Below are 25,305 nucleotides of genomic sequence, written 5' to 3'. Positions count from 1 at the left end.
GAATAGGCACACCCATAAAGACAAAGAGTGGATCAGGGAGCACCCAGTGGAGGAGAAAGGAGCACTGGGGGAACTGACATGGAGAGGTCAATGAGCCCAAAGCTCACATTTCCAACCCAACAGATGCTCCACAGGATGAGATGGAGCAATCTGCTTCCTTAAAGATTACACTGTGGGAATCTCTCTACTTTATTCTATAGGGGAGCTATTGGTTGGAATTGACTCAATGGCATTGGTTTGATGAAGGATAGGGAGTGACTGACCAGGGTTATGACTGTCTTTTTGTTCTTAGGTGCCCTCAGGCAGAAAGATGGGACTGTCTACTCCTGTTGCGTCACAGTCTGAGAAACCCACAGGGTCTCCTTGAGTCAGAATGCACTGGAAGGCAGTGAGCTCGAGGTGCCATCAAGTCGGTGCATCAGTTCCTGGCGACCCTCTGTACACAGCATGAAACGCCGCCTGACCCCGAGAACAGTGCTCACAGCGGTTCTACGCCTCAGCCTGTCGGCGCAGTCTTCCTGTGCTAGTGCGTCTGGACAAGGGCCTTCCTCTTTTCCATGGCCCCTTTATGAAACATGTCCAAAGTATGTGCGATGGAGTCTTGCCGCCCTTGTCTCCAAGGAGTACCCTGGCTATACAGACAGACTTCTTCTTCCAGACAGACTTGTTTATTCTTTGCCAGCGCTCTACTTCAAATCCATCACTTTTCTTAGGTTTTTCTTATTCAACATCCAACTTTCACATGCCTATGAGGCCATTGAAAATACCATGGCTTGGGTCAGGTGGACCTTAGTCCTCAAAGCAACATCCTTGCTTTTCAACACTTTAAAGAGGTCTTGTGCAGCAGATTTACCCAGCACAATCTATTTCTGTGAACATTGATTATAGAATCAAAGCAAAACAAAATCCTTGGTGTTAGCTATTGGTTCAGTTGTGAGGATTTTTGTCTTCTTGCTGCAATCCTTGATCTCCATCAGCAAGTGCGTCTGGTCCTCCTCATTTTCAACAAGCAAGGTTATATCCGCTGCATATTGCAGACTGTTAATGTCTTCCTCCAATCCTGGTGCTCCATTTTTCTTCACGTAATCCAGTTTCTCCAATTAATTGCTCAACATACAGATTGAAGAAGTATGGTGAGAGGATACAACCCTGACACACACCTTTCCTGACTTTGATCCATTCAGACATCCTTGTTCTGTTCTCACAACTGCCTCTTGATTCATGTATAAGTTCCTCGGGAGCACAGAAAAGTGTTCTGGAATGTCCATCCTTCTCAAGGTTAGTTACAGTTTGTCATGATCCACAACATCAAATGTCTTAGCAGAGTCAAAAGAAACAGGTCAACACTTTCCTGATAATTCTGCTTTCAGCCAAGATCAATAAAGAAACCCCTGTTTCACACCCTCTTTGAATCGGGCCCAAACTTCTGCCAACATGCTGCTGGAACTGTTATTGACCATCTTCAGGAACACTTAATTGCATGTGATATTAATGATATTGCTCTACCATTAGAGCTTTGGTTGGGTCATCTTTCTTTGAAATTGGTACAAATCGGAACCTCTTCCCATCAGTTGGCCAAGCAGTGGTCTTCCAGCTTTCCTGGCAGAGATCAGTGAGAGCTTCCAGTGCTTCCTCAGTTTGTTGACACATTTCCATTGGTGTTCCATCAATCCCTGGGATATTCTTTGTAGTTAATGGCTTTTTAGTGTAGCTTGGACTTCTTCTTTCAGCGTCATTGGTCCTTGCTAGAGAGCTACTTCTTGGGATGGTGGAATTTTATATCATGTTTATCTCAATCAAGCTTAGACATACTCCAGTTAGGGAAGGATGGCTTTTTGCAACCAACATCAACTACCTATGATCCATATTTAATTTAAAAATTTGCTAAGAAATAATTGTATTTTTCACCTGATAATTGATTCAGACAAGCTTGCACTGAGGTCTTGAGAACCCTGACATATTTTTGAGCCATTAGCAGATATTATGGTAACTTTATATATTTTTTCTTATAGCTTGCAAAATTTGAGAAATATATAATTGATAACAGATATTAACCATCTCTTTACTTACTAACTAGCCAAGTTATTAAACATTCACTTATTTTAAGCATGACAAGCAAATGAAGTTTACTGAATTTTGCCAATCCTTCATTTATTTATTATGAGATGAATGTACCACAAAAATATAAAATATGTATTTATTTTTATAAAAATTTATTTAGAATTTTCTTTTAAAAAATGAAAACAGTTTATCAGTACTTCATCCACATATCCTGCAATTCAATAGTTCGGCCATATCACAGAGAGTTGTACAATTGTTCAGTTTTTAAAAATAATTTTATTGGGGCTCTTATAGCCCTTATCATGATCCATCCATCCACCCATAATTCCATCCATGTGTCAAGCACTTTTGTACATATATTGCCATCATAATTTTGTGCAATCTTTACCATACTCAATTTAGGACATTTTCTTTTTCCCCACACTCATTGTTATCCAAGGAAATTTTTTTTCAATTTTGGCAAAAATAGATATAACAAAATATTCACCAATTCAACAACTCCTACATGTATAATTCGATCCCATTGATTATACCCTTTGTGTTGTACAACCATTAATGTTATCCCTCGCCCAGTTGTTACACCACTGTTACAATGGACTCAATGCCATTAAGCAAAAACTCTTCCTCCTCCCCCACGGTAACCATAGGTCAAGTTGGGTTTCCATCTTTGCTGTTGTGGTGGTTGTTTGTAGTAGTATTCCTGATATAATGTTCACATATACTTCCCTAGTTAAACGCACCTAAAAAGAGCTGTATACACATCATCACCATCAGCACTAATGCTCGCTCCTACCTCCTGCCTCAGCTGTCGGCGCTCTGCTTGCCCTCCCCAGTCCCCCAATAAACCTTCGCATCTATGCATCTGCTCCTTTTGTGCTTCCTAAACTGGGAGAGCTAACAGTAACAAAACAAAATAATAATATAAGGATAAAAATGAAAACAAGATTAAGAAAGAAAAAAATCAAAAATATTTTAAAAGACAATTATTTCAATTGTCTCCATTGTTTCTTGAAACAATTGAAAAACATTTGAGCACAGAGCAAATTCCAGTAGGGTCGAGAGAGAGGTCAACTGACCAAGAATCATATCACACCATGGTCAATTCATCTCAATCACGTTTGCAATAACTGTTAGGTAGCTAGCTTAGGGACAGGGGGGTTGTCCCTCCCATGCCTGCAAAAGCCCCCATGGAGGAGGTTGGGGAGACATCAGGCAACCCTTAGACACCTATGAAGACCCCAAAATGAACATGGTAATAAGTAAGCCCCCAGCTACGTGGGAGGTACACCTGGGTGCCCAAACTAGGGCCGGGCTCATGGCATCGCCCGAATGGGCTTAACTAAGCCAATGAGCTCAACCACACCTCCCCCAGCCAGGGGTGGCCTAGAATAACTCGCCCTCTTGCCCCTTGCTCTCTTGACCTTGAACCCCAGGATTTCCCAGTCCTGCATGTGTGGGTGCTCTTCCACGCGGTGGGCCCCGCCCAGTTGTGAACCCCAGTGCCGTGTCTGCGCAGCCCTGCACACTTTCCCCAAACAGCAATGCACCCTTTTGAGTCCGTGAAACGTGTCCTGTCCTTTATCAAAGTTCACTTGGATCAGATAATGCGATTGGGCGTGCGAAGCAAAGGACCGAGGTAAAGCCCACTCCAGAAACCGAACTTCATCTCTGTCTGAAATAGTGAAACGTGTACTTACACGACAGCATGAGAAGATTGCAATGAAACTTTCAAATACACGACCGGGGGGGTCCACCCTCCCAACTACAGTCACTTTATTAACAATAAACAGTGACTTATATGAACAATGGTTGTCCAATAATTCGATATTGAGGAATATAAGTTTTAATTATTAACTCATTGGAGACTCTGATAAGTAAATCTTAAATAGTTAAAAATATTTCCTTTTACTCTAAAATGGTTCAAAGTTTCACGAATCAAAATGGCTTTCACTAAATGACAAATTTAGATATATAATTAATGACTTTGTTACTTCAAAATATCATATGAAAATGTAAAGCTAGAACATATAGGATTGATAAATTTCTATTAATCTGTGCAAAGACATTGCAAAAGTTTGGAAGTACAAGTACGGTTTTATTAATTTTTCATTCACGAACATTTTTCCATAAACTTTTGGAATATAAGCACTATCTAAGAATAAACTCTAAGGAAACTCATTTGAGACTCCCTTTTATATTCTTATGTGATTATATGGATATAACTTATATGATTATACTTCATATTTATTCTAATTTGTACTAGCTGTTAAAAGCTTTTTAATCCATTGGATTTTTTTAGAAAGTCATTTTAACATAATTTGTTTTCTCTTCCTGTTTTTATATTAAGTTTACATTTTAACATTTTGTGCAAACAATAATTCAATAATTGAATTACTATTCAAATAGAAACAGCACATCAAGATTTAATCTTCAAGCAAATTTAATTCCGTTATTATGTAATACTAATAATGTATTTGATTTAGCCCTTCTTTCTTTGATCCCTGGAAAACTGTAGATAAATACCAAGGCTTTCCCCAAGGTTTTCAAAGAGCATTTTAAAAAATAAGTGCTCTTTACTGATAAATATAATTAAAAAGATTAAAGGCATTAGTAGTCACCATGGGGAGATGTGGTCCTACGAAACTTTACCTCCAACAAATGCAGTTTTTCTATAAGTTTCCAAAGGTAACAGTGAAGAGAATCTATTACAGTTGACATATTTCCCAGATCTGTGGATTCAATATGAGAACATGTCATATAACTAATGAACCTGAATCTTATCTTAAACAAATTTGGGGGGCTATCATAATATTTCTAATTAAAAAACAGACTACAAATATCATTAGCATAGATTCAAGCTAAATCATTAAAAGTAAATTTAATGAAACATTGAGAATGCAAGTAGTTTCTCTTTACCTCATTTGATTCAATTATTCATTCTTTCATTTATTCTTAAATTAATTCGTAGACCATTTATTGAACACATTTTGCATTCCTCCTTCACACACACAAATCTCATAGTGAAACAACACAACTGACATTTTCTTCTAGTGTATCCCAAAACACATATGAAGAGGCTTGACAAATTGTGGAAAATCCACTGCTTAAATTAATGATACTATCAATAGAATTACTTTATGCCCCATGAGGATGATTTATACTATTCTCTATTATAAAATGATAACGATGTCTCCACAGTGAACCAGTGACATATACAAACCATAGCTATAGGAGTGGGATTTGGGCTTGCTCTTAATTTTGGCCCATCCCTAAGAACAATTAGTCCATGACATGGCCCTACTGAATACAAGCCTTCATGAAGAAATTGAAGAAGATATGGGTGCGATAGCAACGTGGGGTGCAGAAATCAGAAGGTGTCGAGCTATCAGAAGGAATGAAGTCTGGTGTCTTAAAGGCTTGTCTAAAAACAAGCAGCCATCTCAGTAAGGTGTCAACCCGCTCCATATGGAAGAAGCACACCAGCCGGTGTGATCCAAGGGCTGTAAATAATAAAATCCAAATCCGCAGCATAGAACAGTAGCAGAGCTGAGGATGGCAGTGGGAGCCCCATATCCATTTCAAGGCTTTCCACATGGATTAAGCCTGCCAGCGAATCCCCTCTGACCATCATCTAGCAACAGGACTAGCCTTGCGCTCAGTCCAAGAGCACAGCACAGTGGATCATGGCAGATGTACTCAGGTGAAAACGTGACACATTTTTCTCTCCCCTTTAACCCATCTTAAAGTCATTGAGTTTTTACTATGATCTGCTTTCTTCTCTTTTCTTTTCAATGTTTCTTTTCTTTTTATTTTAGATGTTTCTAGAAGTAAGTTTATTTAAAAAATTTTTAAACACGTGTTTTCTCTGTTTTGTTTTGTCATTGTTGTTGGGATTTTTTGGTCATTTCTTGTTTTGTTTTGTATTTTCTTTGTGTGTGTACGAAATCCCGATGGGTACATCTATAGAGATAGCAAGTGGATTAGTAATTACCCAGAGCAGCAGTTCTCAACTTGTGGGTCGTGACCCCTTTGGTGGTCAAACGACCCTTTCACAGGGATCGCCCGATTCATCACAGTAGCAAAATGACAGTGATGACGTAGCAAGGAAAATAATGTTATGGTTGGGGGTCACTACCACATGAGGGACTATGAAATGGTCGCGGCATTTGGAAGGTTGAGAACTACTGACCTAGAGGTATGGTAATGGAGGCTGGGGCAGCTAACAACAACGAGGACATGATGTTCTGAAGTTTATGTGGTCATGACTGCACAACTCTTCTGAGTATGCTTGAACTATTAAATTGTATGAGATATGAATTGTGTGCTAATAATATATTTTAAAGGTAGTGGAGTTTCCCCACAAAATTTTTGAAGACTCCTCACATGGAAAATAGAGTAAGCATGTGAAGGAAGATCAGAAAGATCACAAATATTTATCTCCAATGACACTTTTATTTCAATACATGAAAATCAGTCAGCACAACATATACTAACAGAAGGAAGCGAAAAAGAAATACATGATAACCACAACTGAAACAGAAAAAGCATGTGACGAAGTCAAAACTCCTTCAAGGTTAAAAAGTCTTCCACAATTAGAAATACAAATGTATTTCCTTAACATGCTACAGGCATTCCTGAAAAACCCACAACTAACATCACAATCAGTGATAAAGGGCTGACAGCTTTCCCTCTGAAATCGCAAACACGCTGGGATGCCTGCTCTTACCACTGCTACTCCACACTGTCCTGGTAGTTCTAGCCAGGGAACTTATGCAAGAAAAAGACATAAAAGGCGTCCAAACTGGAAAAGAGGAAGTGAAACAATCGCTATTGCGTGTGATATCATCTTAGATGTAGAAAGTCCCAAGGAATCCACAAGGAACTGGTAAGACTGATAAATGCATTCAACACGAAGGCAGACCACAAGATCAACACATAAAAGTCAGCGTGCTTTTAAATGCCAGCAATAAATACACGAGTAATCTGAAAAGAAAATAAGGAAACCAATTACATGTACAATTGCATTCTAAAGAATAAAATACCTAGAGATCACTTCAACCCAGGAGGCAAGAGGCTTGGACACTGAAAACTATAAAACATAACTGAACAAAATTTGAAACAAAACCAAACCCTAAATATATCAAGCATTCGTTGTTTGGAAGTCTTAACATCATTAAGGTGGCAATACCTAGCAATGACATTTGCAGATTTGGTGCAATCCCTATCAAAGATGTCAACTGTTTCTTTTGTAGAAAAGCCAGGCCTCAGATTCATATAGAACTATAAAGAGCCTTAATAGGCCAAACAAGCTGGGGAAAAGTTGGTGCACTTACATTTCTAATTTTAAACCTCACTACTCCAAAATTATATTAGTCAAACTAATATAGTACCATCATCAGGGCAGACATATAGAACAATTGTGTTAGTCTGGGTAAACGAGGGAAACAAATCCACAGAAACTCATGTATAAGAGAGAGTTTTAAATAAAGGGTAAGTGTACATCAAGAAAGCATCCCAACCCAGTGCTGCCCAAGCCCATAAGTCCAACATTAACCCATATGTCCGACACCAATCGACAAAGTCCTCCTCCATCTTACAAAACACACACAATGAAGCTGACTGCAGGAGGAAAGCCGAATCAGTGAGCGTGTAAGCATCTCAGCGCTGGCAGAGGTCTCCACATGGCTGCTCCAGCACCCAGGGCTGCATCGGGGTAGGTTCATGCGACTTCTCCTTGGGATGTCTTGCAAAAAATCAGCCTTGCCAGCTGAAGTAGGGAATTGGCTAAGGCAGCTGCACCCTGGTCTGACCATTAGAGAGCAAGAGATCTGAGAACTAGAAAGGCAAGGCTCAGGGAGCCATTTATTTCTCTGCCCCACAATTAATCCCACATGTGCTTATCGGCCAGGTTGGCACAATAAACTTCAACTATCTCAACAATGGACTAGAAATGCGAGCTTAGACATAAATTCATTCATCTATGGGCAATGTATTTTCAGCAAGGCTATTCACGGAGGAAAGGATCATCTCTTCAATGGATAGTGCTCGGACAACCAAATTTCCTCATGGAAAGCAATGAAGTAAGACTTCTATCATATGCAAATATCCACTCAAATGGATCAATACCTGAAACATAGGAGCTAAAACCAGAAAAACCCTTGAAGAAAACACATGGACAAATCTTCAAGATCTCAAATTTGGCAAGGATTCTTAAACCCGGCACCACATGCCACAGCCACAAAAGGAAAAAAATAGAGCTAATGAACAATCAAAATTAAAATACTTTATGCATCAAAGGATATCATAAAGAAGCTGAAAAGTACATAAATAAATTAACAAGCACATTCCTTCTTCTATCACACAAGATCATTGCTCATTGGAAACCAAACCCAAACAAACCATCAAGCCAAGTCCAAGTCGTAATGACCCTGTCAGGACAGAGTAGGACCGCCCCATCCATGGGTTTCTACGGTTGTGCATTTTTACGTAAGCAGAAGACCTTTCATTTCCTACATGGAACAACCTTTGCCCTTGAACCGCGGACCTTGTAGGCAGCAGCTCCAAGAAAGAGTCGCTGCATCATTCCTCACTAAGGAACTGTGAAGAAGGACCACTACATAGGACTTCAGGCCCATGATGATGGCTATGATACAAAGAAAACTAGAAGGTAACAAGTATTATTTCAGGGAAAATCGGGACCCGGATACATTGCTGATTTGAATGTAAATTGGTGCCGCTGCTGTGGCAAACTGGCTGGTGGCTCCTCTGAACGTGAAGAATAGAATTACCACCTGACCCACACGTTCACTAGCAGGTATGTAAGGGAAGTAACTGAAAATAAGCACTCAACTAAGTACGTGTGCTTCCCTCCATATAGCTGCACTAGTCTCAGGAAGCAAAAGGCAGAAACAGCCCAAATGTCTGTTCATGAACGCATGGATAAGCAAACTGTGGCTTCTATATAGAGTAGAAAGGATTCAGTCCTATAAAGGAACGGGCACTGGTAACAGCCCCAGTGTGGATGAGCTTTCAATACATTATGCCAAGGGGCGGAAGCCAGATACGAAACCACACAAGGTATGCGTCCACGTGTGTGAAATATCTAGATTCAATAAACCCACAGACACAGAACGCAAACTGGTTGCTTGGCTTGAGGGGAAGGGAGAAGTGGTCTCCTGGGTAAGAGACTTTTCTTTGGCGCGGAGGAAATGCTTGGCAACTGGAAAAGATGGTGGTGGTAGCACCGCACTGTGCAGGTCCTGGACATCAGTGGATTTTAAATGGTTCACTTTGTGTTACGTGGCTTATTTTAAAAAACCAAACCAACAACCCCAAACTAAAACAAAAATCGAACTGTCTGACCTCAGGCGCCATCCAAAATGGTGTTCCTACGGACGTGTTGGGCCGGTGCCACGTGCTGGTGAGCTGCGCAGACACACCTGAGGACGAGAGAGGAGAGTGAACTCCGGCTAAGCTAGTGCAGTGGCAATGCCCTTTCTTACTGTTTAAATCCAGTCCACATTTGCATTGTAATCCCCTCAAAGCCGGCACCAGATTTGCACTTCGCATTAAAGAGCTCCTTATTAGGCTAACCGCAGGGTCCAAATAGAGAATCGCCTTCATATTCCCCTCACTCCAAATCCCGCCATCTGAGAACACCTGCTTAGAGTGTCCTTCCACCGGCTGGATTTCTATTTCTTTTGATCTTCTTATTGTGTGTGGTTTTTTTCTTTCTTTTGGACTACTTTTCTCTAGTACTGGGAGACAGACTTGGCCTTCGACTCCCATGGAGAGTTACAGTCTCAGAAACCCATTGGGGCAGTTCTACCCTGTAAGTCAGAATTGACTCAACGGCAGTAAGCTCATTTTTTGTCCAGTACACATTTTGTACATAATTGTTATTTGAATGTGCTTCCTTCCTTATGTCCCCAATAACACATTCCGGTGGGTTTGATGTTTTCCCATAATCTTACGCATGTAGTAGGTGACTTGGAAAAGAAATAAAATTCCTTCCAAATAGTCACCTTAGGAATATGCCATCTGGCTTCCTCCCCCCAACTACCATGATCCGAATTCTACCTTGCAGGGCTGGATAGGGCAGAGGTTGTACACTGGTGCATATGGGGGCTGGAGGCACAGGGAATCCAGGGTGGATGATACCTTCAGGACAAGGGGTGTGAGGGGCGATGCTGGGAGAGTGGAGGGTGAGTGGGTTGGAAAGGGGGAACTGATTACAAGGATCCACATGTGACCTCCTCCCTGGGAGATGGACGGCAGAGAAGGGGGGAGGGAGACCCCGGATAGGGCAAGATATGACAAAATAACAATGTATAAATTACCAAGGGCACACGAGGGAGGGGGGAGCACGGAGGGAGGGGGAAAAATGAGGACCTGATGCAAAGGGCTTAAGTGGAGAGCAAATGCTTTGAGAATGATTGGGGCAGGGAATGTGCGGATGTGCTTTATACAATTGATGTATGTATATGTATGGATTGTGATAAGAGTGGTATGAGCCCCTAATAAAATGTAAAAAAAAGAAAAGGGGGGAAAAAGAGAAAATGATTAGGGCAAAGAATGTACAGATGTGCTTTATACAATTGATGTATGTATATGTATGGATTGTGATAAGAGTTGTATAAGCCCCTAATAAAATGTTTTTAAAAAAAGAAATATGCCATCTGATGAAAAGTTTCAAATTGATAATACTTATCGACGGCACTGATATGGTCAGCTGCTAACCTGAATGTTGGTGATTCAAACTCCTGGGGGTAATTCTACTCAGTCGCCCGGGGTGATGATGAGTTAGAATGGACATGGTGGCATGCAAAGACAATAGCATTGCCAGTCCTGGAAAACCTGGGAGGCACACCTGCAATATGACACGCACTGGTTTCCCATGAGTCACAATCACTTGGTTGGCAACTGGCAGGGGGCTGGGTTTATTTAAATCATCCCCACTAATAGAATGAGGCATTTTTATGGAGGAAGATTATGGGCTGAAAGGCTATAATGACCGTCAAAGCAAGTATTTCACTTGTCTTCCCATGAGACGTAATCACAGGGAACATTACGAGAATTCTGAGCACAGGCTCTTGTCTCACTTCACGTAACACTGTTGTCCATACAGCAGAGGCTGGGCTCCCCCAGACAGCAGTGTTCCTAGCCTTGACCTGCTCTGGACAGAATGGTCTTCTATTGGTTTTGCTTTTTGAAATCATTTTATTAGGGGCTCATACAACTCTTTTCACAATCCGTGCATATATCATTTGTGTCCATATGTTGCCATCAACATTCTCAAAACACCTGCTTTCTACTTGAGCCCTTGGTAGCAGCTCCTCATTTTCCCCTACCTCCCTACTCCCCGCTCCTCCTGAACCCTTGATAATTTATAAATTATTATTTTATTATATCTTACACCATCAGATGTCTCCCTCACCCACTTCTCTGCTGTCCATCCCCCAGGGAGGAGGTTATATGTAGACCTTGTCATCTGTTCCCTCTTTCTCCCTCACTGTCCCTCCACTCTCCCGATATCATCATCTGTACTGGATTCCCTGTATTTCCAGTTCCTATCTGTGCCAGTGTACATCCTGTGGTCCAGCCGGATTTGTAAGATAGAATTGGGGTCATGATAGTGGGAGGGAGGAAGCATTTAATAACTAGAGGAAAATTGTATATTTCATCATTGCTACACTGCACTCTGACTGGCTTGTCTCCTCCCCGCAGCCCTTCTGCAAGGGGATGTCCAATTTCCCCCAGATGGGCCCTGGGTCCCCACTTTGCATTCCCCCTCATTCACAATGCTATGAATTTTTTTTTTTTTTTTTGGTCTTTGATGCCTAATCCCTTCGAAGCCTTGTCATCTCACAGGCTGGGGTGCTTCTTCCATGTGGGCTTTGTTGTTTCTAAGTTAGATGGCCCCTTGTTTCTCTTACAGCCTATGGGACCCCAGATTCTATATATTTTGACAACTGGACACTATCAGCTTTCTTCACTGCATTTGCCTATGCACCCGCTTTGTCTTCAGCGTTCTTGTCGGGGCAGGCTGGTGTGCTTCTTCCATGTGGGCTTTGTTGTTTCTTAGCTAGATGGCTGCCTGATTGTCTTCACGCCTTTAAGAGCCCAGATGCTATATCATTTGCTAGCCGGGCATTATCAGCTTTCTTCACCACTTTTGCTTACGTACCCACTTTATCCTCAGTGATTGAGTCGGGACAGGCTGGTGTGCTTCTTCCATGTGGGCCTTGTTGTCTCTCAGCTAGATGGTTGCTTGTTTATCTTCAGTTCTCCAAGACTTCAGGTGCTATATCTTTTGGTAGCGGGGCACCATCAACTTTCTTCACCACATTTGCTTGTGCACCATTGTCTTCAGCGACTTTAGGTGCTATATCTTTTCGTAGCCATATTATCTTTTGGTAGATGCTGTATACATACATCCCTGGTGTGAGGTCCAGGTACCATGGCAGGGGCCAGACTAAACTCAAGGATACATATGGGATACATATGGTATCCCATTAAAAGGGAGGGGGGGGAAAGTATGGGTAACCGGGAGAGCAGGGGGAGGGTATTGATTGTGTCTCCACAGGGAAAGAGGGACCAGACTTCAGCCCGAGCTCCAAGACAAGAAGGCAACACACTGACATGAAGCAGGGAACTGATAGAGATGCCTGAGGGGCCAGCCCCAACTAAGTGTACAGCACCACCCTCCCCCCAAGAAGAATTCACTTCAGAGGGCAGCACTGAAGGTCCAGCTCAAGAAAAGGGGAAGAGGGACTGGTCTGGTCAGAGCACACAGGAGCCAACAAAGAGGGATAGGGAAGAAAAAAAAAAAGTGAAGCACATCCTGGCTCACCAAGCCCCGAGGACAACGTTCCTGCTCAGAACAGCAATGCACAGAGATGACCACAGGGCCAGCCTCACCGCATGACACAGCATTCCTCATTGACCCATAGTACCATTGGGGACAACACTAGAGACACACTGCGGGAATTGTGCCTGCCATGAGCTCACTATACTGAAGCCAACCTCCAGGGGCATGTAGCAGAGCAGCGGGGGAGGCAGAGCAATGAAGTCCCCAGGGATAGAGGAGGTGCCAGGGCATGGCACCCCATCAGACTTGACTGGAAAGCACCCATGCAGGAAAACAAACAGACCCTGAACTACTCATACATTTATGTGTGTATGTGTGTGTTGTTGTAGCTCTTGTTTTACTTTCTGTTGTTGCTTCATTGTACTCAGTCTTGTGATGGTACATAGCATGTCTACCTGGAAGAGATAGACAGAATAAACAAGACAGAAGAGGGTATTCACAAGCCCAGGGACAAGGGAACAAGTGATACAAAATCAGTGGCAAGGAGGGTGTAAGAGATCTGGCAGGGCTGTATCAAGGGCAATGTAACCGAGAGGAAATCCTAAAACCCAAATGAAGGCAGACCATGATAGTGGGACAAGAGGAAAGTACAAAGAAATAGAGGAAAGAACTAGGAGTCAAAGGGTAGTTATAGAGATTTAAATACAGGCATATAAAGATGGAAATATATTTATATACGACGAGGGGGAAATAGATCTAGGTACATATATTTATAGGTTGAGTATTAAGAAAACAGATAAACAGTGACCCCCTGCACAAGTACTCCCTCAACAGAAGAACACTTTGTTCTAACAATTCGGCAGTCTGAGATGCTCACCTACCTGGCACAATTGCTGAAGACAACGGGTGAACAAGCAAATGTTGTGAAGAAAGCTGATGGTGCCTGGCTACCAGAATGGTCTTCTATACTCAACTCCTGGGCCGGTATTCCCTGACTTTCTTACTACAAATGGTGAATTCCCGGGTGTTACGTTTCTTGTAGGTTCTGACAGCTTATCTTATAAACTCAGTTCATAACTAGATAGAAAGCACTAGTTGAGATTTAAAATGTGGTATATTTGATTCTTCTGATATGGCATTTGGCTTTTGACCTTTATCATGAACTTTAAAGTCCTGATTTGGTCACCTGGACATTCTCCTGGTGGAAATATACTTACACAGAGGGATGGGGAGGGTCTTCTGGCTTCACATTAATGGTATCTCTTAATGACATACTCTGTCTATGCATAAACCTTATTTAAACAGAACCTTAATCTCTGCCCTATCAATTTTGACCTTTGAAAACAAACATGATTTGATGGGAAAAACAAAACAGGACAAAACAAAATCCTCCCTGATTCATTTTTCAAATCTAGAAGGGAATACCTTTGGAGTTTTCCTTTAAATATTTTCTAACAAATATATGAAGAAGGATAATTGCTTGGTATTACCTTTTTCCAATAACAAAAGGCACACATGATTAAATGTAAATTTTGGGATAATATCAGAGTATTATAATTTGTGTACATAAAAGCAAAATATGTTAAAAATTTCCATTTGAAATTAGCGTAAGGATTTCTAGCTATACATGGAACAATTGAATTATATTTGACCACTGGTGGATCTAGGGGCCCTGGTAGTGTAGTGATTATGCATTGGATTTTGATCGACATGGTCGGCAGGTCAAAACCATTAGTAACTCCGTTGGAAAAAACTGGGTTTTCTACTTTTGTAAACAGTTACAGTCTTGAAAACCCACTGCTGGTCACTATGAGTCAGCCTTGACTGCATGGCAGTGAGTATTGGTGGATATAATTGATTAAATGCTGTAGATAGTATAATAATTCAATATCATTTAATTAAAATATCAAGGGAAGGAAAATGCAACCAAGTATAAAAGTTAAAATAGAAATTTAGTTCCAGCAGAAATGTGCCATTTGAGCTAATCATTTGATTTTTTTGTCTGCCTCCTTTCCACCACCACCACCCCTCCCCACGAGGAGGGCTCTCTTTCCAATGGAGAAGCTATGATGTTGCTGTCCTTGGTATTACGTCTTCACGTCCTGGTGTCTAAAGGTATAGACACAGGGGTATGGTAAGGACTTTCCTCCACTCTCCATAAGACAGAAAATAAGGGATACGCATAAAGGATGCTGACAGTTTTTGTGTGAATCTATATGTCACTCCATGTAGACAATTCAGACTCATTTTGTTGGACGGTGACTTTTGAGGAGAGATGCTCAGTTACCTAGGAAGCACCTAACCAGTGTGAAGTTAGTTTAGGAGATGCTAGCCCGGAGGTCTAGGGCTGCCCTCGTTCTGCTCTGAGGAGGCCAATGGGCACCTGGATGAAGAGAGCCAGCCAGTGTCCCTGTCAGCATCCTTGTGGAAGTTGGTCAGCGCTAGTTTCCGTTGCTTAAAAGGAAGGAACCCTGACAGATCCTAAGAGGCCAATGGGTTTTACAAATAAAGGAGCAAATTTTAAAAGGTACTAATTAACATTAGGTTTACAGAGCTCAAGAGTCACAGAATCAGTGGTAGAGATTTCAGTTTCCACGCGGGGGACCCAGATTCTATGCTAGCCAATGTACCTCCTGTGCAGCCAATTCCCGATAGAATGGGTATATTGCTGTGATATTGAATAGACAATATTCTAGATGAAGATAGCTTATTACAGTAGTTCTCTAGGGGACGAACGACCCTTTCACAGGAGTCACCTGATTCATAACAGGAGAAAAATTACAGTTATGAAGTAGCAAGGAAAATAATTTTATGGTGGGAGGGCCCACAACATGAGGAACTGTATTCAAGGGTTGCAGCATTACAAAGGTTGAGAGCCACTGGCTTAAGAGGAAAGGACTGGTGATTTGCTTCTGAGAATCAGCCAATAAGAAGCCTTTGGATCACATTAATTCATGGTCATGGGGATTGCATGATTAGTTTCAAAAAGCGGTGCCTGGGGGCCCTTGTGAATAGGAAACCAGCTCAACAGCACCTGCAACAGGAGTTATTAAGTTTATATTAATTATAGATTATAATTATAGGAATACTGTATGAGATTAAGACAAGTGTATTACTTCCAAGCTTTTAAATGATACATTCCTAACAGTAACACATTTTTGAGCAAGCACACTATACAAAGAGGCTTCAAAGAGTTTGTGCCAAAATTCTATTATCTTTTAATTCCATTTTCGTGCAAACTCTTTGAAGGCCCTCATCCTGGCCTCTATACACCGGCTTGTATATTACTATAAAGGACGGGATTCTCTAAAGCAGCGGTCATTATGGCAGGCTATGAAGATTGCTCCCTGCATTTGATGTCTTGCATACACCTTGGCATTGGGGGATCCTACTCCAAGGGCCCCGGGCCCAAAGCAAGTTCAGAGAATGAATTCAACACCGCGAGGGTTTCATATGCCATGTGGTGTCTGTGGGGTCTTCCAGGAACTTTTTCTCCTGGTCCTAGAAGGAGTCATCTGTACAGAAGCCAGAGATATGCAGCCAGAATATGAAGAAGAAAAGACAAAAAGTCCCCAAATAAAGGAAAAGAGGGAGATTGCACTGAGTTAGAGCAGGAAACCCTTGAATTTCAGGATACTGGATGGCCTCCAGGAGTTAGAATTAGTGCTTTTGGTTAGATGATTATCGCGTTTCAAATTATGCAAGAATGATGACAGAAGAAGCAATTTAGTGCGTTTCCTTTCTTAAGAGCTTAAGCGATGCCTCTTAAAATTCAACTTAATTATCAGCCCAACTGCATGGCCTTCCAGAGCTAGCGGGCAATTTGAAGGCCATACTGCCCACCCTGCTCATCTCCAAGTTAAGCAACCTTGCCCCTTCTTGAAGACAAACCGCACAGGTACTTCATCCGAATTCTCACGAGAAAAGCCGCTCTGAAGGTAAAAGTACTAAAATGCAAATGTGAGTTTCCTAAATTACTTTTAAAAAGCAATAGGGATCCAAAGCATGGCATCAGGAGCCCTAGGAAGTTAAGAAGATTAGGAAAATCCTCTTGTCCAGAGTAACTAACAGAGTCAGGCACCAAAGAAAGGAGTTACATAAGCATTCCTGGGGAGAAGATGCAGAAGGGTGGAAAATTCCAGGCAAAAGTTAGGGCAGGGAGAGAATGCAAAAGGGACCGGGAGGCGAGAAGGGCTCAGAACTGTGCAGATCACGGGCTAGAAGGGAGGGCAGTCATCCAGAAGAGAAGAGGAGAGAGAGGAGAGGGGAGGGCAAGGAAAAGCCGGAGCGGAGAGCAAAGCAGAGAGGTGGGTAAGGGAGGGCTGGGGAGGCAAGAGGAAGAGAGGAGCAGGATTGTTGTTTGTTAAAAACAAGCTCAAAGCCACAAGACCATTAAGACAATGTTCTGCTTTAATTACACTGGGGGTTTTCAGGCCGTTTCAGGCCCATCTACTAAAACCTCGATGGTGTCTGAGGTGCTGCGGTGGTTTCCTGAGCTCAGCACTGGGCCGGGAACCACAGCGGCAGTAGTTGGAAGCTACCAAGTACTCCGAGGGAGAAAAACGAGGTGTTTTTTTTTTTTTTTTGCTCCTCTAAAATTGACAGCCCCAGAAATCCACAGGGGGCAGTTCCCCTCTACCCCACAGGGTCCCTGTCACTTGGAACTGTCTTCATGGTAGTGTGTTTGGTTTAGCTCAGGTTTGGCATCTGCTCCATGCTGCACGCATCCTATTGAGTGCTGTGGGAGACGTGTTGGACCCTTAGCAGAAAGGTCGGAAGTCCCAGATCACCAGCTGCTTTGCAGCAGGAAGATGAAGCTGCCTGCTCTGTCGAGATGCACAGTTTCAGAAATCCTCTGTCCTGAAGAACTTCGAGCTCGAAGCAACTTGTGGCAGTGAGCTTTACTTCCAGGACAGATGTGTGAGACCACGGGATTCTGCATCAAAACCAGCTGGTCCTTGTGACCCAGACTCTGTACTTGTGAATTTGCTTACTGTCAAACACTTATTTGTACCCTCTCCCCGCCCCAATCAATAAAACCAGAAAAAAAAAAAAACAGTGTTATCCAGTGGATGCCACCTCACAAAGGCCCCAGGAAGTACTCTTGGATTCTAAAATCAAAGTATGTCAACAGGAAGGGGCCAAAAGATTGATACCACCTAATATCCCCATTTTATTTTAAATGAGGCTAAGATGGTCAGGTTAGTAATGCTTTATAAAAGACCAGATGGCAATGAAAAACCAGCAGCTAGTCCATGGGAGAAAGGTCTGACAGGCAGCTTCTGTAAAGATTACCAGCCCTGGAAACCCTACTGGCATCCCCATCCTCTGGAGTTGCTACAAGTCAGAGCTACTTGATTCTAATGGATTTGCAATGGTAAAGTCAGTATTTTAGGCGTGTAGATACCTGAATTGCAAATTATCTTCCTTTAAAAATACCCAAAGTCAGAGCATTCTCATTCTCACTGCCTTGGAGTCGGTGCTGACTCATGGCAATGCTCCCTGGGTTTCAGAGACTGTAACTGCTGACAGAAGTAGAAGGGGCCGTCGTTCTCCCTCAGAGCTGCTGGTGGTTTTGAACTGCCGACCATGCGGATCGCAGCCCAAAGCGTAACCACCACACCACCAGGGCTCCATTAGAATATATTAAAGTGGACATGGATGGCAGGAAAGAAAACACACCTTAAGACTCCACATTGATATACAATTCTCCCCTTAAGAGGCGTGTAGAGGTGATCATCTTTGGTACATACATTGAAGTTTATAGTCTTGAGTTAACATGTTTTGAAACAGCTGTAACTTGTCTATAAATAGGCTACTCTGGTCTTGGACTAGTCATTTTACCTCTCTAGGCTTTGGTTTGCTTCTCATTTGTAAGTTTAGAGTCTGGAATAAATAAAGAGTATTCAATGAAGTCTTATGACTCTTTTGAGCCACCAATTCCTTAGCAAATCTCATGGAGGCTTTGTATTTTCTCACCAGAAAATTCATATCCTCACAACATCGTGTTCTTAAGAACAAAAACAAACCTTCTGATGCCCTTAAATGATATGCAAGGTCCGCTCCAGTTTTAGGATTCAAGAAATACATGACAGGTCAATTCAAACATCACAGATTCCAGCACTTGTATGATTTTCTTTGAAAATTAGTCCCCTCTCATGTTCTGCTCTGGACCCTCCCTTCTCTAACCCTCGGCTCATATTTTATAATGACAAGGTGCAGGGCTTTCTTGGAGCTGTTAGACAATGCTCCTGTCTGTCTTCTCCTTGCTTTTGGGAACACCTGTTGGCTGTCAGGGTTTACTGCGGTCTGGCAGGCTGAGCACTGGACCTCGGTAATAGAGCTGAGCAAACCACGCCCCGCATTCATGGCATGTTCTCCTCATTGATCACCGGCCTCATTTTTTTCACTCCCATTTTTTCCTTTCCCTTCTCCCATTTTCCCCTTTCCTGCCTCCACCACGAACAATCTTCTGAGATTAATATTTTAGAGCAGCAGTCTAAGATCAATGAGTTCTACTCCAATAAGAAAAAATAAGGGCCAAGATTCTCAAAAATGCAAGCAAAGTCCTCTTTGGTTCATCTAACTTGACCCCATCATGGAAAGACACAGGGGGTTGCTATTATTAAAAATTGACATGTGTGTTGAGGGAATGAGATTGTTTTGTGTTAGGCAAACATTTTTTTGGCTTGTATTTTAACCTTTCTTTTATCTGTTGCTGGACCAAAATCAGCTTATCAAAGTGTATGAAATCCACTCTTACATTCATGTAGAATGTTTGGGTGTTCAATTTTATGTAATTGCATGTCAACAACAAAGCACTAAAATCTTGAATCTCAGAATACAGTGCTGAACAAATGGGCAAACCTTCATTGCAGAACTTAGTCTTAAAACTTAGTCTCTTAGACCTCAGTCTTTGTCCTTTTTTGTCACCTAAAAACCATTTGCCATTGAGTTAACTTCAAGTCATGGTGACCTGATGTTTTTCAAAGATGCTTCCTTGTTACAGTCCACTGGGTAGTCTTGAACCTCTAACTTTTCAATAAGCAGTTGGTATGTTAACTGTTTGCACCACCCAGGACCCCCTTTCCTATTCCCCCATCCAACCATTTCTGTCAAGTGGAGTCCAACTCATAGCGGCCTGCAGGTCAGAGCAGAACTTCTCATGACATTTCCAGGGTGGTAAATCTTAACAGAAGCCAACTGTCACATCTTTATGCCCAGGAGTGGGTTTGTATCAGCAACCTTTCAGTTAGCTGCTGAACCCTTTAACTATTATACCTCAGAGGATTCTCTCCCTTCCACAGCACTCTTTTAAAAAAAATCTTTCTTCATCCAAGATCACCTGCAGAATAAGAGTGGGAGGCAGACATTCTTGCTTATATCTTGGAAGTCCATGTTCTGACCATGGACGATGAGATTAAATATGGGTACCTGAACTTGGTTGGGCCAAAGTCCCTTTTCTAGGATTTTGGATTCGGGTGCTAAATGTCTGGGTCATTTAGCTGTTGACCCTGGATCTGTGAGGTCAGATGGACTGGGAAGACTGAAGCTGTTGTTTTGGAGCAAAGATGATGGATAACATGGAAATTCCAGAGGATAATCTGCAAACAAACATTGTTTCTCCAGTGGGACAACATCCCATGAAGCAAAGTCCTCCTTACCTGTAAGACTGCCTCTTTTGATAGCATACCCTTTAAAAACTTGTTTGGGTTTCTAATTCTCACAACCAAAAGACTTGTGATTAAAATATAAATTATTATCTACATGTTGACTAGTTTGCTTTTTGATTTTATCTTTTAATCATTTCATTGGGGGCTCTTACAACTCTTTTAACAATCCACGCATCCATTGTATCAGTTACATTTGTGCATAGGTTGCCATCATCATTTTCAAAGCCTTTTCCTTCTATTTGAGCTCTTGGTATCAGCTCCTCTTTACCTCAACCCCCTCCACCACCCTCCCACCCTCTCACTCTTGTGATTCCTTGATAAGTTATAAATTATTATTATTCCATATCTTATATCGCCCACTGTCTCCCTTCACCCACTTTTCTGTTGTTCATCCCCCTGAGGGGGTGTTATATATCTACTATTGCGATAGGCTCCCCCTTTCTCCCCCTTCTCCCCTTACCTTCCCTTTACTGTTCCTGAGGGCTTTATCTGTCCTGAATTCCATGTGTTGATGGCATGTACAGTGTACATGCTCTGATCTAACCAGATATGTAAGGTAGAACTGGGGTCAGGATAGTGGGGATGGGGAGAGGAAACATCAAGGAACTAGAGGAATGTTGTGAATTTTGTCAGTGCTATACTACAGTCTGGCTGACTTGTCCCTTCCTGGTTACCCTTCTGTGAGGGGATTTCCAATAGTTACACTGCTTTTTAGTCAACTCACTTGTCTAAAGCTATGGCTCTCAATTTCCAAGGTTCATAACATTCAGCTCCTCAAAAAGAAAGAATTATATCTGTAGATTGACATGCTACTGCAAAGGCAAATGGAACATAATCCATTCTTTAAAAATGCTTTTATGAATAATCATCTTTCCATTGCTATAACATTTCATTTTTATAGTGTTTTTTTAAATATTCATGATTGCATTTGACCCATATTATAACCAATGGTGATTCTCTCTGTTGCACATATAGCGAAGGGCTCAGCGGTTAGCCATAAGGCTGGTGGCCCTAATTACCACAATGTATCTTGAAAGAATGGTCTGGTGACCTGCTTCTTAAAGATCACCATCACCAAAATCCTTCAGAGTGCAGTGCTATTCAAGCACACATGGGATCACTACAGACAGAATTGATTGATAACTTGTTTTAAATGACTTTAGGAGGTAAAACTATGAATGGGTTCCAAGAAGCTTATGGAAAATGGAGTTAAAAGATAAAGGAATTTTTCCCACAATCTTTCTGAAGCCCTCTCATATTCTAGTTGCTATTCTCAATTTATAAATGAGGAAACTGGGATTCATAAAAGGCAAAATTACTTTGCCAGGGTGGTGGGCTGATGGGTAGCAGAGACTATATTTAACAGGTCAAGATCTCTTTTCAAAATAGCATATGATTTTCAATTCCCAGAGTTACAACTGTATACAATAGAATGATATAATTATATTTATAATGATCTAATATATACTATGTATAATATTGTATAATTATATAGAATATATGTACAATATATTACATAAATGAATAATTATACAATATCTATAAATATATATTTATAATTATATAAATGTATGCAAGGAATTAGATAACAATCACTTCATTGTGGCACCAAATTAGAGGTAGCACAGATGCTTGAAAGATGTAGATTAAAAATTAAGATGAAACATACTATTTAGGATTTTTTTCTGAGTGAGAATGAAAAAATTAAAGCCAAAGTACGCACTGCCAGGTATACCTATTAAATAAATTTCTAACTCGGGGTAGGGAGATAGGCATTTGGCTTGCAAGAAAGGTAAACAAACCAGGAGACAGATGATGCTGTCTTAAGGACCAGAGCGTCTGAAATCGCATACAGACTCTATGACTTAGTCCCTGGAACGGGCACCCTGTGTGGTAAAGTGGAAGTCGGGAAAAATGAGCTGGATTGGCACAGGGGCTGCAACAACGGGCGCAACCCCAGCAGCGACTGTGGGATGACACAAAACCAGGTGTCACCGTCAGGAGAAGGTCTGGGTGGGGTTTTTGTTTGGTACCATGTCGTACTTCTTGAGCTTGCTTCTTTTACCTTTGCCTTTTCCTTCCAAAACAATTCCATTCAATGTGACACAGCCCCATTTTACACTTGTCCAAAGTATGCCACAATTATGCAAAATAACTTATTTGTGATTATAGAATTAAAAGGGGTTAGAGCTCATAGCCAGACACCTGGAGGGAATGAGATGCTGGTCCTGAGGCACAGAGTCATGGTCTCAGGAGAGATGAAGAGCAATTGGTTAAAAATAGCTCTCACAGACAGTGTTTTATAGCCTACTTCGGCAAGTATTGCCTGGCGTCTTGAAAGCTCATGACCAGCTACTAAGAGCAAGTACTGGTCTTTTCCCATGCAAAAGAAAGACGCGGGAAGAGGATCCAAAGACCCCTGGAAACCATTAGTTCCGTGGACTAATGGGCCATGCAAACACTGGGCTCTCCCACCTTGAGACCGGAAGCACTGGATGGTGCCTGGCTACCACTACCACCTGCCCACTGAAAAGGATCACACTAGATCAGCGGTTCTCAACCTAGGGCTCGAGACCCCTTGGGGGGGGGGTCGGTCGAATGACCCTTTCACAGGTGTCGCCCGATTCATAACAGTAGCAAAATGACAGTGATGAAGTAGCAATGGAAATAATTTTATGGTGGGTTTCACCACCACATGAACTGCATTGAAGGGTCGTGGCACTGGGAAGGCTGAGAAGCACTGCATTGGAAGGTCCTCGAGAGAATAGGGAGAAATGTGGGATAGAAATGAAAAGTCGACCAGAGACTATATTTACTGGTCAAACAGAGACTGATGGAAACCCCGGACTTTGGCCCTCAGTCACTCTTCAGGATTGGAGTAGAACTTACCGTTTTGTTAGTATAAATCAGCCACTTAAAATCAAAGGGGCAGTATTCACTCAAGGACAAAGTTCAGAGGGTTGAGCAAGATGGAGGTATGGACACGGGAAACACAGAGAGGAAGTAGGATAAGTGATGGTACCTGGAGCAGATTGTAATAGCTGAATTAAACCAAATGTATTTGAATTGTTGAATGTAAAACTGATGATCTGCTCCGTAAGCCTTCACATAATTCATAATAAAAAGTTGTTTTTTTTTTAAACTGAGCCAAAGATAGGAATGAACCTCAGACGGTCTGGTATTTATGAGGGAATAAAATGAAATTAATCAGATAATCAAGAAAGGTTTTGTTTGTTTGTCTGCTACCCACTCTAGACACTGGTGGAGCTGAGTTTAAAATTATACACAAGGTGGCCCAACCCAAGGATGCGACAAATGAAGAGCCAAGCGAAAACAGAGTCAGTCATTTCTGGCCTTCCCCAGGTCACCGCTTAAACCCCTCAGCATCTCTGAGAAGGATGAGGTAACTGCTCCCAGGTAAGATGTGCAGCTCCACAAAGCCGAGACAGGGTTGCTAGGGCTTATCATCCGCTTGGTGACAGAGGGCTCTGGTTTTCCCCTGCCGATGCAGTCATTGGAAGCGAAGCGTTCTTCCATCCCAAACCGAACTCACTGATCCTCCCACTTAGTCCATTATAAAGGCTAATAAAAGAATGGATAAAGAAAATGGTGCATATACACATTGGAATATTATCTCAAAAACTCACTGCCATCCAGTTAATTCTGACTCATAGGATGGGTCCCGGTGGGTTTCTAAGACGGCAACTCTTTACAGAAGTGGAAAGCCTCATCTTTCTCCTGCTAGGGGTTTTGAACTGCTGACCTTTACGCTAGCAGCACAACAGGTAAGTAACCACTATGCCACCAAGCTCCTTATGCAGCACTAAAGACAACGATGAAGCCATAACGCACCTCCTGACATGGAGGGGCCCAGAGAATACCACACTGAGTGAAATTTCTCCCTCACAAAAGGACGAAGCTCACGAGACCGTGGTTCGAAGGCGAAAAGATAAAAATCCAAGAAAAAGAATTTCATGCCAAAGGGAACAGACTTTGGAGTGCGGGTAGGGGGTGGATAAAGCAACGGGAGACTGTTGACTGGTGCCAATTCAGGGTCATGGAAGACCGCCATCCATAAGAGCAAGAAGGGCAGTCAAGAGACAGGTGAGGGTGAACTATTGGGGAGTTTGATTATTAGTTTAAATTGTTGAACACAAAGTTGATGATCTAGAATGTAACCCACCACCTAATTTACAATAAAAAATTGGGAGAGGGAATTCACCATCTGGCTTTAGCACCATTACTAATACTTTCAATGAATTAACTCTTAGTATAATGACTATCAAATGATGATTTAAAACATTCCATCATTCCATCAATCGATGCTTAGGCATTTTTCTATAAGGAAATTTTTTTTACATATCCCAAATTGTTACTTATCTCCCTATTTATGCCAGTATTGACAAATGGGTTTTATTTTATTCAGATAGGAGCCCTGGAGGTTTAGTGGTTACACATTGGACTGTCATCCTCAAGGTTGGTAGTTTGAAACCGCTAGCAGTACCACGGGAGAAAGATTAGGCTTTCTATTCCCATGAAAAGTTTCCCAAACTCACTGTCACCGAGTCGATACTGACTCATAGCAACCCCCGTGTGGGTTTCCAAGACTGCAACTGTTTATGGGGGGACAAAGCCCAGTCTTCAGCAGAGCTCCTGGTGATTTTGACTGGCCGACCATGCAGAGAGCAGTGCAGCACGTAACCCCTACAGTTTAGGAAATACAGAGTGCAGTCAGCATTCACACAACGGCAGTGAATTTGG

The 25,305-nt window shown here is 42.0% G+C and overlaps 1 protein-coding gene across 1 annotated transcript in view; it reads right to left on the bottom strand.

The window, feature by feature from the left end:
* MYO3A (myosin IIIA) overlaps positions 1 to 25,305 on the bottom strand; it is a 258,190-nt gene that overhangs the window by 197,750 nt on the left and 35,135 nt on the right. The window contains exon 5 of the mRNA XM_075553416.1: positions 9,424 to 9,500. Coding sequence (XP_075409531.1) covers positions 9,424 to 9,500 — 77 coding nt within the window. The remainder of the gene's footprint in view (positions 1 to 9,423; positions 9,501 to 25,305) is intronic.

This window comes from Tenrec ecaudatus, chromosome 6 (genome assembly GCF_050624435.1).
Source record: "Tenrec ecaudatus isolate mTenEca1 chromosome 6, mTenEca1.hap1, whole genome shotgun sequence".
NCBI lineage: Eukaryota > Metazoa > Chordata > Mammalia > Afrosoricida > Tenrecidae > Tenrec > Tenrec ecaudatus.
Note: the sequence above shows the minus strand (reverse complement) of the source record. Positions and strands in the feature narration are given on the sequence as shown.